Source organism: Maniola hyperantus, chromosome 7, assembly GCF_902806685.2.
Source record: "Maniola hyperantus chromosome 7, iAphHyp1.2, whole genome shotgun sequence".
Taxonomy (NCBI): Eukaryota; Metazoa; Arthropoda; class Insecta; order Lepidoptera; family Nymphalidae; genus Maniola; species Maniola hyperantus.
In genome coordinates, this window is record NC_048542.1 from 6,733,397 (window position 1) to 6,745,672 (window position 12,276).

Genomic DNA, 12,276 nt, shown 5'->3' on the forward strand with positions numbered 1-12,276 from the left:
AAAGCCCAGGTTTATTTGCTGGTGCGTTTAAAGCAAAATGATAATTGTATTTTGCCCGTTCATGTGGCACGTAGTCTTAAGATAAGTGTTATGTTTAGTTCGGAGACTCGCAGAAGTTGCGTCTGGTCCGCATCCTGCGCTCCACCGTGATGGTGCGCGTGGGCGGCGGCTGGGTCGCGCTGGACGAGTTCCTGGTCAAAAACGACCCCTGCAGAGGTACGTACCACCCGCGCACACCGACACATGCACGCACACAAGTGTCACTTTCATTCTGTTATTCACTACAATTGACCTAAAACCCGAGATATTCTTGCCGGCTTCTCAGTAGAACCTTATTTCCGAGTGGTAGAATATCGATAAACAGACAAAACGTTTATTAAGTCTTAAAATGCCCTACTGGAAATTAGTTTTTTGGTTTTTGTATAGGATTGGTGTATTAAAAATAGACATATTATTATTAACTTGGCTTGGTCAAGCAAGCAAGCATCTTTGGTTTTTATGTCAATGTAACACTATCACACAATTCTGCTGTAGGATGAGGTAGGTACACAAAACTATGTAATTAACCTATAAGTATTAGGTATCTAACTTACACAAATAAAATTACTCAAAATTAATAACCCTTGAATTAAATAAACAATTAAAGCACTTTGACAAACCTAAAAGTGGACTTATACCTGATCGCCTAAATGAATGATGTTTTTACCTCTCTGACAATGCTTTTATCTCTCTGGTAAAAGATTTTTTTAGAATTTTTGTTTTGTTTTTTAAGTGTGAGTACCTAAATACTAAATAACTAGTTCAGCGTCGACTCTCCGATCCTATGGCCACAGTTGTTGAACAGAAAAGTCTTGTTCTTATTGACATGCAATTAGTTGAAAATCTCAATAGAAGATTGTAAGATTCTAAACAAAATAATTATACCTACTTATTAAAAATTTAGCATACCTACATAACTATAAAATTTTGTCAAATTTGTTTAAACAGTGTTTGCACACATTTGTATTAGTTCCTACACCACAACACCACACCCTATAGATAAACCTCACATACACACCTTCTTAATCACTAAATAAGCACAGGTGTAACTTAAATGAAGTATTAATGAATAAAAAGCGGGCGTGTGGAATGAGTCTTGACTGTTGCTCCAAAGTCTAAACAAAATGTCAAAAATCACTAAATAAAATCTACAGTATTAAAATGTCAAATACTGTTTTTAGGATTTTGTAGTAACAACGTAGTAGTAGTGGTTTTATAACAAGGAACACATCCAGTTCATCTGTCTGTCTTTGTGCTGGTTATTTTAATAATAAACTATAAGACCTGTAAAATTGAAACTTAGTAGTTATAGGAACCTGTGCCTACCGTTACATATAGTCCGCGACAGGTCGAGATGGCAATCAGGATATGAAGCAGGTGGATGCCTACTTGCACGTCACCTGCGCTATCCCGCACCAGGTTAGCGCGGGGGCTGTGCGTGTGTGGGGCGTTCCCTCCTCGATTGCCATTTCGACTGTTGTGTACTATAGAAGTAATTGTACATTTTTTTTAAATAAATTTAAAAAAAAAAAAAAAACAATTTTTTTGAGAATCTCCAGAATTTATCTCCAGAGAACTCTGGACTAAACAGAGTATAGGATTATGCTTTAATCAGCTGTTGTATGAAAAATAAATACCTTGTTATACCTGTGTTTATTCACAATACATAGCTATCTGTTATATTATACACCACACATCCTTCCCATGTTATAATCATCATCACATTGTTTTGTTACATGACATTAGATAAGACTCAATCACAATTAATATTTACTAAGTAATAAGTATCTTTCCTGGTGTTTAGACTGGACCATATAAATGATTGGAAATCTTTTCTTTGTTGAACCTTTTTATAGGTAGGTGCATATAAATGTACTTACCAACTTTTTAACACCCAGCTAATTTTGTTGTGCCTTTTGGGTTTGTGACGGTCTAAATACCAGTATTTATGTTAATATTTTGCGAAATTATTTCTTATTTTTATTATAAGGTGTCAAATAAAATGTAGGAATAACAATACTGAACAGAATTAATTATCACCAATTAAAATTTAACTATTAAACGAAATACCGAAATACGATCTGTAGTCCAATATAGGAATAATCAGTCGACTTATCTGAACATATTATGAGCACAGTCCTGGACCATCTAATTTTATTAGAATATATTTATTATAAAGAAAATATGTAACTTTTTAAAACTTACTAGCTAGCTTATCCCCGCGACTTCGTCCTCGTGGACTACACAAATTTCAACCCTACTATTTTACCCTCTTAGTTCCAGTAGTTTGAGCTGTGTGTTGATAGATCAGTCAGTCAGTCAGTTTTCCTTAAATATATATGTACTTAGCTTATTTAAACATTTGCAATATTAGCACAAATGGATAACAGATATTTAGAATTCCAGTACAATAAGTTAGAAATCAAAAATTGTGGATGGAATAATTTTATGGATTGTAAACAATAATTATAAGAGCTGCATTCATAAATAATATTTTTTTCTAAATATCTGCACATTTAACTTATTTTCATACTAGTTTATCCTCGCGACTTCGTCCGCGTGGATTACACAAATTTCAAACCCCTATTTCACCCCCTTAGGAGTTGAATTTTCAAAAATCCTTTCTTAGCGGATGCCTACGTCATAATAGCTATCTGGATCCCAAATTTCAGGCTAATCTGTCCAGTAGTTTGAGCTGTACATTGGTAGATCAGTCAGTCAGTCACCTTTTCCTCTTATATTTTTAGATTATTAGATATTTAGATTTCTAAATAATAAATCCATGGTTTATAGTTTTTAACTATTGAATCGGTTTAAAAAGTAGTATACTATGTGCTTAATAGGTTTTAATAATTGTTTTATAATTTTACTGGAATTTTCATAAAATATGAAAATTTTGGTAACTGTTTTATTTGACATTCTGTTTTGATGAATAACATTTGCAAAACAGAAAGTCAATTGTGGTGAGTATTATAATTAATAAGGTATTCAATTATTTTATCCTTTACAATTTACATGATATTCAAAGTGGCAATCAGAAACGTTACGGTTACTTACAATTTAATGTGTTAACCCCATAACATGGGAATTATATTATTGTCCAATAACAGGTGTTGACGGGCCCTAAACTATTTGTGTTGTGTGTTTCATAACTTAGCCGGGTGTTAAATAACCAACATTTAAGTATTTTTTAAAGTTTTATTCTAAATCCAGTACAAAATGTGTCATATAATTATTATAATACAAAAAAAACAATACAAAAAGCTGACAACATTGTAAACAATATAAAAGTACAATTCAAAAGTAGAAAAACTGTTGAAAGCATTATCACAGAAAAATTAAGTAATTTTAGATGGCAAGATATATACCTATAAATTTAGAAAAACATTATGTAGTAACCACATAAAGATATTCAAGTGTCTCATCAACTTATTTGTGAATTTTATGACTCAAAAGTAAACCTGAGATTTTAAAACTTGTTCTATGACTCATATTGTCTCAAATGGAAATCTCATGCATACCATTTAATCTTTTAGACAATACAACAATCCTACAATATTAACAATTATTTTTAATATTATACTTACTTAATCAAATACCTAGAATATAATAACTAATGTTAGTAAATACTAATTCAGGTTAGACCTACACTACAAGCACAAGAGAAGATTTCTTAAAATGGAATTCAAATGGCAAATACTTGATTACAAATATTGTGTGAATAATACTGTTTTTAAACTTAACACTAAAGCTACAGATTTGACTACAAAGTTTAATCTAAGTATATAAAAAACAGAAAGTCTACTTCCTGGTAGAAAAGAGAAAAATGTAATTATATTGAGATTCAGATTTCACAAGTCATGAACAATTCTGAAGTTAATCAACAGTAGTCTTCCGCATGAAGGAAGTTAGAGATGAAATTTCACTTCTTTCTGTCGGCAATGGGCTAAATTCATGTTCCTCGCTCAAATTCTGAGTATCAGAAGTATTTTCGTTATCTGGCCAGCGCTTGTGACTTGGTGCATATAGTACTAATAAGGAAAAGATATATATATTCCACATTCCATACACTCCAGTGAAGAATGCAGAAGTATACTCAAGTTCTATATTTTCATCCCATTTCCACTGGCCTTCGGCCACTTGACCCAAAATAAATCCAATCACAGTTAGGGCTGCGCATAGCAACGTGGCTAACATCATAAACATGAATCGGTAAATGATCCCTTCATAGTGCAAGCGGCGGACTGAGCTCATGGTCGGTAAACTCTGGCGCTTGTGAGAGATATTCAAGAAAACTTGCCAAACCATGTAGCACAGGAACAAAAAGTAAACTCCAGTTGAGATACCAGCCAGTATTATGAATGTCAAAGCTAAATTTGTGCCTAAATCTGTCACCCAGATAGAGTAGAATGGGTTACGCAACTGAACGCCTCTCTCGCACATGTCAAATATGAACAATGAGATGCAACCCATAGCTACAGCACTCAAGTGACGCCAATATTGTTTAATTGAGCTCTGGGCCGATACATCCTGAATGACCATGTGTTCCCCGGCAAAGACAAGCCAGAATGAAAACAGCATTGCATAAAATACTCCTTGTCTAATATCTCCCAATAATAGCATAAATGGCAAGTCAAATTGTAATGTCAAATATTCTATAGGTGCATTTAGTAAGCACAATGCTATCCCTAAGCTCAACAGCATCTTTTCCAGTAGAACAGGTTTTCTTTCTAAAATATGAATTCTACGCCAGAACCAAACAAGTATTGCAATGATACATGGAAAGAATACTGTTTTCAAAGACAGCCACACTTTAGTAAAACCTCCATTTTGGTTGATAACTGTTACCCACAAATCTTGTATGTGACCAATATGTGCATTCATGTCGGGTGTGTCAACAGGTAACCGTAAATTTAACAAATAATAATCATGGTATAGTGACCCTAGTTCAAACAATGGTACAGGTGAGCAGTCATACAAGTATTTCTCAGATTTCATATCAATATCACAGTCTAAAACCCTCCTTTCCATCGACTGTGTGTATAATTTCCAAGCATCATCCGGATCGCCTTTGTTTCGGTAAGCCAACCGCGCATCTATTGTTATGGCACTGCGTGGCGTCACTTCCAATTGAGAGTGGTAGCTAATGTCCACTTGCAAAACGCCTATTAAGTTCTGTTGCCATCTGGAATAGTCGTAATTCTCCGACTCTCGAGGCACCGGCATTTGAAATGCAAAAACTATATCACGTTCGGATAAGTCGTGATGAACAATGTCAAGGTCGACCTCCTCGCATTTACCTGTACCGCGATTGTAGAACCACTTCGTTGTATCATTTTTCATAACAGACTTATCTTTGCATACAGTTCCGAGGATGATTTGTGCATTTGCAGGCACGGGTGCGACCAATCCACCGATCAGGAAACATATTATTTGACACAATAAAAGAAATGTCACTAATACAGTAAGCTTTCTTCCGCTTAAGTTTTCAATTACTGTCCCCGCCATTTTACGGTTTAGCAATGAATAAGATTGTATTTCTATGATAATTAAAATCGGTACTAAAATCGACCGAACTCCATTGTTGTTGAGACCGACGCTAATTGAAATTGACGAAATGACATTGACATGCGCATTGCGCAGACAGCAATGTTACCAGCACAAAACTTTTACAAATAACGTTATAACGTAAAACGTTATGAAAATGATGTGAACGAGTTATTTTTATTTTACGTTTTCGCAAATACTTTGACAACTTAATATTATGCATACTAAATACATGGTCTATAAATACTCGTAGTTTATTAATTAATAGTAAACAATTAAATAAAAAAATGAAAAACAATGACCGGTAGTTACAAATACTATTAATGATAATAAACAGATGGAAAATAAATCGCAAAAATATTCCACTGCTACTGTTTCACTGTTTATTTATTTTTCAACTCTAAAAGCTCGTATCGTAGGGCTAAAAGTAAAGTCTTTTCTCCACATTGATTGATGTTGCTACTAATTTACTAATTCGTATTTGCTTTACCCAATCCGACTCCTTCATCCTTATTTTCTTTTATATATTATTTTTATTGCGTTCGATCCCATTATACCTTATTTATGTAGTTTCGTTAGTGCTACCGCTGCCTGATCCGAGCAAACCAGAGCAGCATGAAGCTTGTTGTCCACTCGGTAATAAATAATAATAAAATTATGATCTGCAATGGATCATTCTACTTTGTCAAAATCTTGCTATAGGTACATATTTTATTACCTACTTGTTTTAAATAATGTATTTTTTATTCGAAATACAAAATTGCTCCATTGCAGATCTGTATTCGTTGGTGTGGCTTAACAATTTTAGTTATTATTGCGAGGTAATGCGAGTATATGTTTGCTACTTTTTAATAATGCTAATAAAGGCTTATCATTACTATTGTGCAAAATATAAGGAATCATTTTGGAAAGCTGTTTTTATGCCTATGGTGGTTGATTTATGGGGTTGATGAGCAGTATTGGTTCTAGTTATTTTGCTTATAAATGTTTTCTTAAATTAGCATGTTTTATAATTTATTTGCATACCTACAGTATTTTTAATTTTTATAGCAGTTTATGTATATAAGTCAAGTGCAAGACCATACTATCATTTCACTTATTATAGTTATTTTACTGCACATTAGTATTATGAAATATTTAAATGTTCTGATCATAGCAGTACATAATGGTTTTAAATTAATAACTTGCTCTTGGTTTATATAGATTGCATATATTTTAGTGACAGTGAAAATAAAACTAATTATATTTTATGATTCCTATCCTAATGCACACTTACATTTTACATTTTTTTGATTTTATTTTGTTAATTGCGTTTTGTTCATTTGTTTTGTATGACATGTTCTGATTTTGTTTGTTGTTTTTTTCTTTTCCTCACTACCAATGCACGTTCCTTATTTTTACACTTTTGGTGTTTTTTCCACCTAACCTGTTACCAAACGGTTTTTTTCAACCTTTCCAATCCCACCCTTATTGTGATCCTGCACATCGGACGCCGCCCGCATGCAGCCAAGGGTCGCACCAACATCGAACTCCGGGAGCAATTCATTCTGGCCGATGGAGTATCGCAGAGTATGGCTGCGTTCAGACCGCGTACGCCTCGCTCTAACACAAATACACCTCCATCCACTGGACCTATAACCAAGGTAAGTAGCTAATAATTGCTACTTTCTATTTTAATTAAAAACCTTTCCTACAGGTTAGAAATTTATAAGCTATAGTTTCGCACATGTACCTACCACATAAAGCGCACAGTAGAGTAGAGGGAGCAATTCGGTTTGGGATTTCTTTTTTTTCGCTTTTCTGTTGCATCTTGTACATGGATTATCTCCATCCATTTGCAAGAGGCATCGTCGTGGTTGCAGCATGCAATAGAGCTCGTAGGTTGTATTGCATTAGATGTGCTCAAAGCTACGCATTGCAGCACAGCTCGTGTAGTGTTCGGTGTTGTTTGCTAGTTGTACCTTTCATTGGATCCACTGCATTGGAGAGGTGGCACGGCAGCGAGTATGGATTTTATGGTAATGTATTTTGTTACTCCCTTTCCTGCTATATCCCGTCTTGCCCATATCATATCAATTCGTGAGTCCGTCGGCTAAGAGTGGGGACAAATCATAATCTGGTCTTGAAATAACGCGTTTCGTCTTAAAGATTGGCACTATGAAAACACATATTATATAGTGGGAAATTTCCCTTCCTCCGTAATAAAAGGCTTCCGGTTTTGTATTAATGCGATTAGCGGAGGAGTTTATGGAGCAGCTGAGGCCCATATTTGAAGCTCTCAGGCAGCGGGAGGAGCTTCCGTGTTCGTACCCGCTCCACGTGGGTTCAACACATGGCACGAAGCAAGCTTTCATTTACGGCCATTCAAGATCGCAAGGATCGACGACGCCCGGGGCTCATCATTATACACATCACCATGGATACCAGCCTTCTCCGGGATACCACTGGGTAATGCATAGGCTATGTGAGAGTTTCGCAATTGATTGCACTTTTTTAAAAGCAGCGGGCATTGAGATTTTGTTTGTTTTCTGTAAATCTGTGTTAGATTAATATATTGTGTTATGTACATTGAATGTAAGAATAAACTGTCGAGTCCATTTTAGTTAGCATGCACAATTATCTATGTAATTGCTAAGAAAATCATAAGAGGCACGGCACACTTGTCTATCAATACTTATCTATTTTCAAATAATTTCTCCAATCGCTATAAATAAGCTATTTTAATGCTAAGTATTTTTTATTTGATCCTAATATCTTAAAAAAATCGTTTGTGTTGGGTTATCAATGTTTGTTTTTTTTAATATTAACCTATTTTCAAAATATAGGTACGAGAGCGCACAGTTCGCTCAGTTCCAATGTCTGCAGGAGCAGCGGCTGGTCGCGCTTCTCGATCTTCTCTAAGTGCTGGAACACCTGACTCGCTTAGTGATAATGAAGCGGCCAGTGGGCTCGGTCAAAGATATAGAAAGCCTAGTGCGCCAAGGTAATAAACAATACTTCTTATTTTAATATTCATTAACTATGTCAGTATATATAACTTAATAACAAAATACTTTTTTAGATCGACCTTAACGCCCAGCGGTTCACGACCCGGGTCTAGACCAGGATCGAGGACAGGATCGAAGCCACCATCGAGACATGGATCGAATTTGTCTCTAGATAGCACAGGTTCGAAACCATTGGTTTTACCATTTGGATTGCATTACAGTTTCTATTAACAGAGTCACAAGGCAAAGGTCTGATATTAACCAACTTTTTTAGATGAAGTTTCAACTCCATCACGAATCCCCATGCGTAAGGTGACAAGTACGAAGACATCTACGGCCCGAGCGGCCGCAAATGCCAGCAAGTTGGGAGTTGCAACACCCAATGGTGGATCTCGCCCGAGAACCCCCACCGGATTCCTGACGCCGGCAAGCGGAAGGTACGTTTATATTGGAAATGCATAAAATTAACAATCTATACATGACGAAAAAACGGAGTATTACCAACTATTAAAGTGATTTTCCTTTTTCCGAGTATTAAAGATATAATATTATGTATGTATTTACTATTTGTAGAGTAATTAATTAATCAATTAATAGCAATGCGAAATTGTGGTAAACTAGTTTGGAACTGTTTTATTCTTCATGTATTTTTAAGAATACAAAACATACAGCGTGGTTTTCAAATGTTCCTCGTTCGAGAACTACACATTCAAGGAGAAGGCGTTTGTCTCAATGGGCTACTTGACTCATATCTAATTTCGTCCAATAAATGATTATTTATTATAATATTTTGCTTAAGACAACGAAATATATCAATAACAATTATTAAAAACGCAGGATGGATATATAAATCCAATTTAAAAAAATACAGTTTTTATTTTTATTTGAAACGCAGAAAACGCTGTCAGCCATGATGTGACGTCATTAAATATGTAAACAAAGAAATGTCATCCCTATGTCACGCGGGGACTAACGTAGTATCCATATATATAAAATTTAAAGTCCTGACTAACTTATATATCAACGCACAGCCTAAACATCTAAACAACTGGTCCTAGATACATGAAATTTGGTCTGTGTGTTCTTTGTAGGTAAAGAGAAGCTATCCACTAGGAAAGGATTTTTTGAAATTCCACACCTGAGTGAGTTAAATGGGGGTTTGAAATTTATGAAGTCCACGCGGACGAAGTCACGAGCATAAGCTAGTTTTTATATATTTCTAAAAACTCATAGTTAACGTAAAAAAATATCGTTTTCTCTTTATAAACTGAATAAGTTATTAAGTAAGACTTACAACAAAGTGATCTTTGCAATAATAAATTTGGGTTGAAGTCGTTAGTCATATAGGATCCCTTTAAGCAAGTCTTCGCGTGTTATGTATATTTATTTCACTGGGCACTCTAGTCCACAACTTTCCTGTGGTCTTTATCGATGCGTTTTTTACATTCTCGGATTCAATAACGATAATTACTATATTTTTCATGTAAACTAGTATAGAAGTCATGTTTATTAAACTTTGGGAGGTTATGCTGTTGTTTACAAATGCATGACGTCAGAGCACAGATAATCTATCGGCCAAACATGGCCGACAGTGTTTTCACCTGTCTAAGAAAAATATATTTTTAAATTAAAGTTTTACGGTTTTAGGGCGCAAAAAAATATAGTGTTAATTTTTTTGATCTAATAGGACAAATATTAACCATTTAAGACCTACTTAAAAAAAGTGTCAACTAGCCTATTATTATTGTTTATGGCAACACAATGGTCTGTGTTGTGTTTGTTATTTAAAAGTTATTGATATAATATATAGGTACTGTAATTATTAAAAAATACTTAGTTTTAACTGGGTATGGGCAGGTTACCTAGTGGAGCGATGTACCGCACATCCAGTATTCCGACACTCTCACCGGTGCCGGCGTTAGTAAGGTACAAAACATGATTGAGGGTTTGTTCGTTTCTTGTTTGTAACAGCGTGGCGCTACGGTCGCAATCTGTTTTGTTTGCTAAGAGAATGGGGCCGATTCTCTTGTACACAATCTCTAAACTAAACTAAATTAACAGGTCTAAATCTAGTGCTATCCTTTTGTGCAAGCAACATTATGAAAGGGATAGCAATAGATTTAGACGTGCCATTTTAGTTTAGTTTAGAGATTGTGTACAACGGAATTAGCCACAATATGTGCCTAAAAGACAGATTTCATTTTTTTACTGGTTTAAAAGTTTCAACAAAAATGACAACGAATTGCGATCGTAATAATAAAAGAATTTGATTGGGAATACGCCACTTGGCTTCTAGAGGTAAAATTGAAGAATTGCGTAGTGGCATCTGCATAAGTTGCGTGGGTACACCCGTGTCAAAAAATTAAAACTCTGTTTGTCCTGGTTCTGTGGTGATGGGTAAAAATTCATATGAAACTTGTTCAAAGCATGTTTTAGTGGTAAGCTAACATAGGTCAGAGCATTGTTAAGAGTGGCATACTGACTAACAAAATATATTTTAACATAATATGTTTATTGTGTAACAAAGATTATAATGAAATTATATTTTTCCTTTTCACATGCATCGATTACGAAAATGGACATAATATCGAACAAAAAAATATAGTTCGACACATTCCCAGCCATCCTCAATGGCATCTGAACCACCTAAGTCCTTACCTCATACTCATCCTGCATTCCAAACCCAGGGTACTACCAAAATTCCCGTGTACGTCGGAACCCGATCGCAACGAACGCCGTCCGTGGAACGAAAGTTTAAAACTTCACGAAAGTCACGGTCTCGAGAGGCTTCTCAAGATCCTAGTCCTATTTCCCATGATCCTAAATCAGACCAACGAAGTCCAGAAGATGATTCCTCACTGTTCAGCATATCGGGAATGACGAGTGACAATGAATATGAAAGTAATATAAGCGAGTCGAGCGGCGAAGCGTCAAAGCCAACTCAACGAGATATCAAAGGGTACAACTAATTGATCGTATCTTTGTTTTTGCCCTGTTATTTGGATTGATGCTCGTTGATTTTAATTTTATACAGTCAATCACTTCATTGCAGCTGCATTTAGTCATATGATTTTCAATTCATTTTTTTGTCGTTTATCTTAACTTCTGTTCACGATTAATGTCATTCCATCATCTTATTACATTACACTATTTGAAGTTATTTATTATTATATTTATATATATTTGATACATAGTTATTGTGCTTCAAGCATTCCGACATTAGACTGAAAATAAAATACTATTCTAAAACTTACACTCTCTGTCTGCATATTTTGAACTAACCAGTGGCGTGCAGATCATAGAGGCATAAAAGCACTGCTTACCCTAGTTGAAATGGCTCAGTGCTCATTTTTCATGATGACCTGTCATTAAATAGGTAGTTAGCTACCTAATGCTTACCCTAGGTTCAAACCCTGTGCACGCCACTGGAACTAACACTTGCAAACCATCAGATAAAAGCTGTATGTGTATGACTTCGTAAAACTAATCAGTAATATAATATTATGTTGCCATAATAATAATATGTTCTTCTCATTTGCTTTTACTAAACAAATCACATGATACTTAATGGATTTGCATTTTGTTTTTGTTTAAATACGATTTATTATGTGGCTAATTTAGTTGTACACAAACACAATAATTATTATTGTAAAGTAACTAAACTATAATGACAGATAAATATTAAATTTATTGCTTTTAGCAC

At 34.8% G+C, this 12,276-nt stretch overlaps 2 protein-coding genes across 20 annotated transcripts in view; one reads left to right on the forward strand and one right to left on the reverse strand.

Annotated features, from left to right (window-relative positions):
• Window positions 1–12,276, forward strand: part of shot (dystonin-like protein short stop) — a 263,692-nt gene that overhangs the window by 249,001 nt on the left and 2,415 nt on the right. For 15 of the 19 annotated variants that reach the window (XM_069499573.1, XM_069499572.1, XM_069499576.1 and 12 more), the window contains 7 exons: window positions 99–216; window positions 7,823–8,034; window positions 8,412–8,569; window positions 8,648–8,754; window positions 8,848–9,010; window positions 10,431–10,499; window positions 11,179–11,532. In XM_069499573.1, coding sequence (XP_069355674.1) covers window positions 99–216; window positions 7,823–8,034; window positions 8,412–8,569; window positions 8,648–8,754; window positions 8,848–9,010; window positions 10,431–10,499; window positions 11,179–11,532 — 1,181 coding nt within the window. Of the gene's footprint in view, window positions 1–98; window positions 217–6,156; window positions 6,223–7,092; window positions 7,230–7,822; window positions 8,035–8,411; window positions 8,570–8,647; window positions 8,755–8,847; window positions 9,011–10,430; window positions 10,500–11,178; window positions 11,533–12,276 lie in introns of all 19 variants that reach the window. The other 4 variants (XM_069499577.1, XM_069499584.1, XM_069499586.1 and 1 more) reach the window with 2 other exon arrangements.
• LOC117983605 (protein wntless-like) lies at window positions 3,224–5,659 on the reverse strand. Its single transcript, XM_034970218.2, has one exon. It carries the CDS (start codon window positions 5,545–5,547, stop codon window positions 3,916–3,918), a length of 1,632 nt encoding a protein of 543 aa, XP_034826109.1. The 5' UTR covers window positions 5,548–5,659; the 3' UTR covers window positions 3,224–3,915.

Coding starts and splice junctions, on each gene's coding strand:
- LOC117983605 (XM_034970218.2), bottom strand. CDS start 5,547: ATGGCGGGGACAGTAATTGAAAACTTAAGCGGAAGAAAGCTTACTGTA.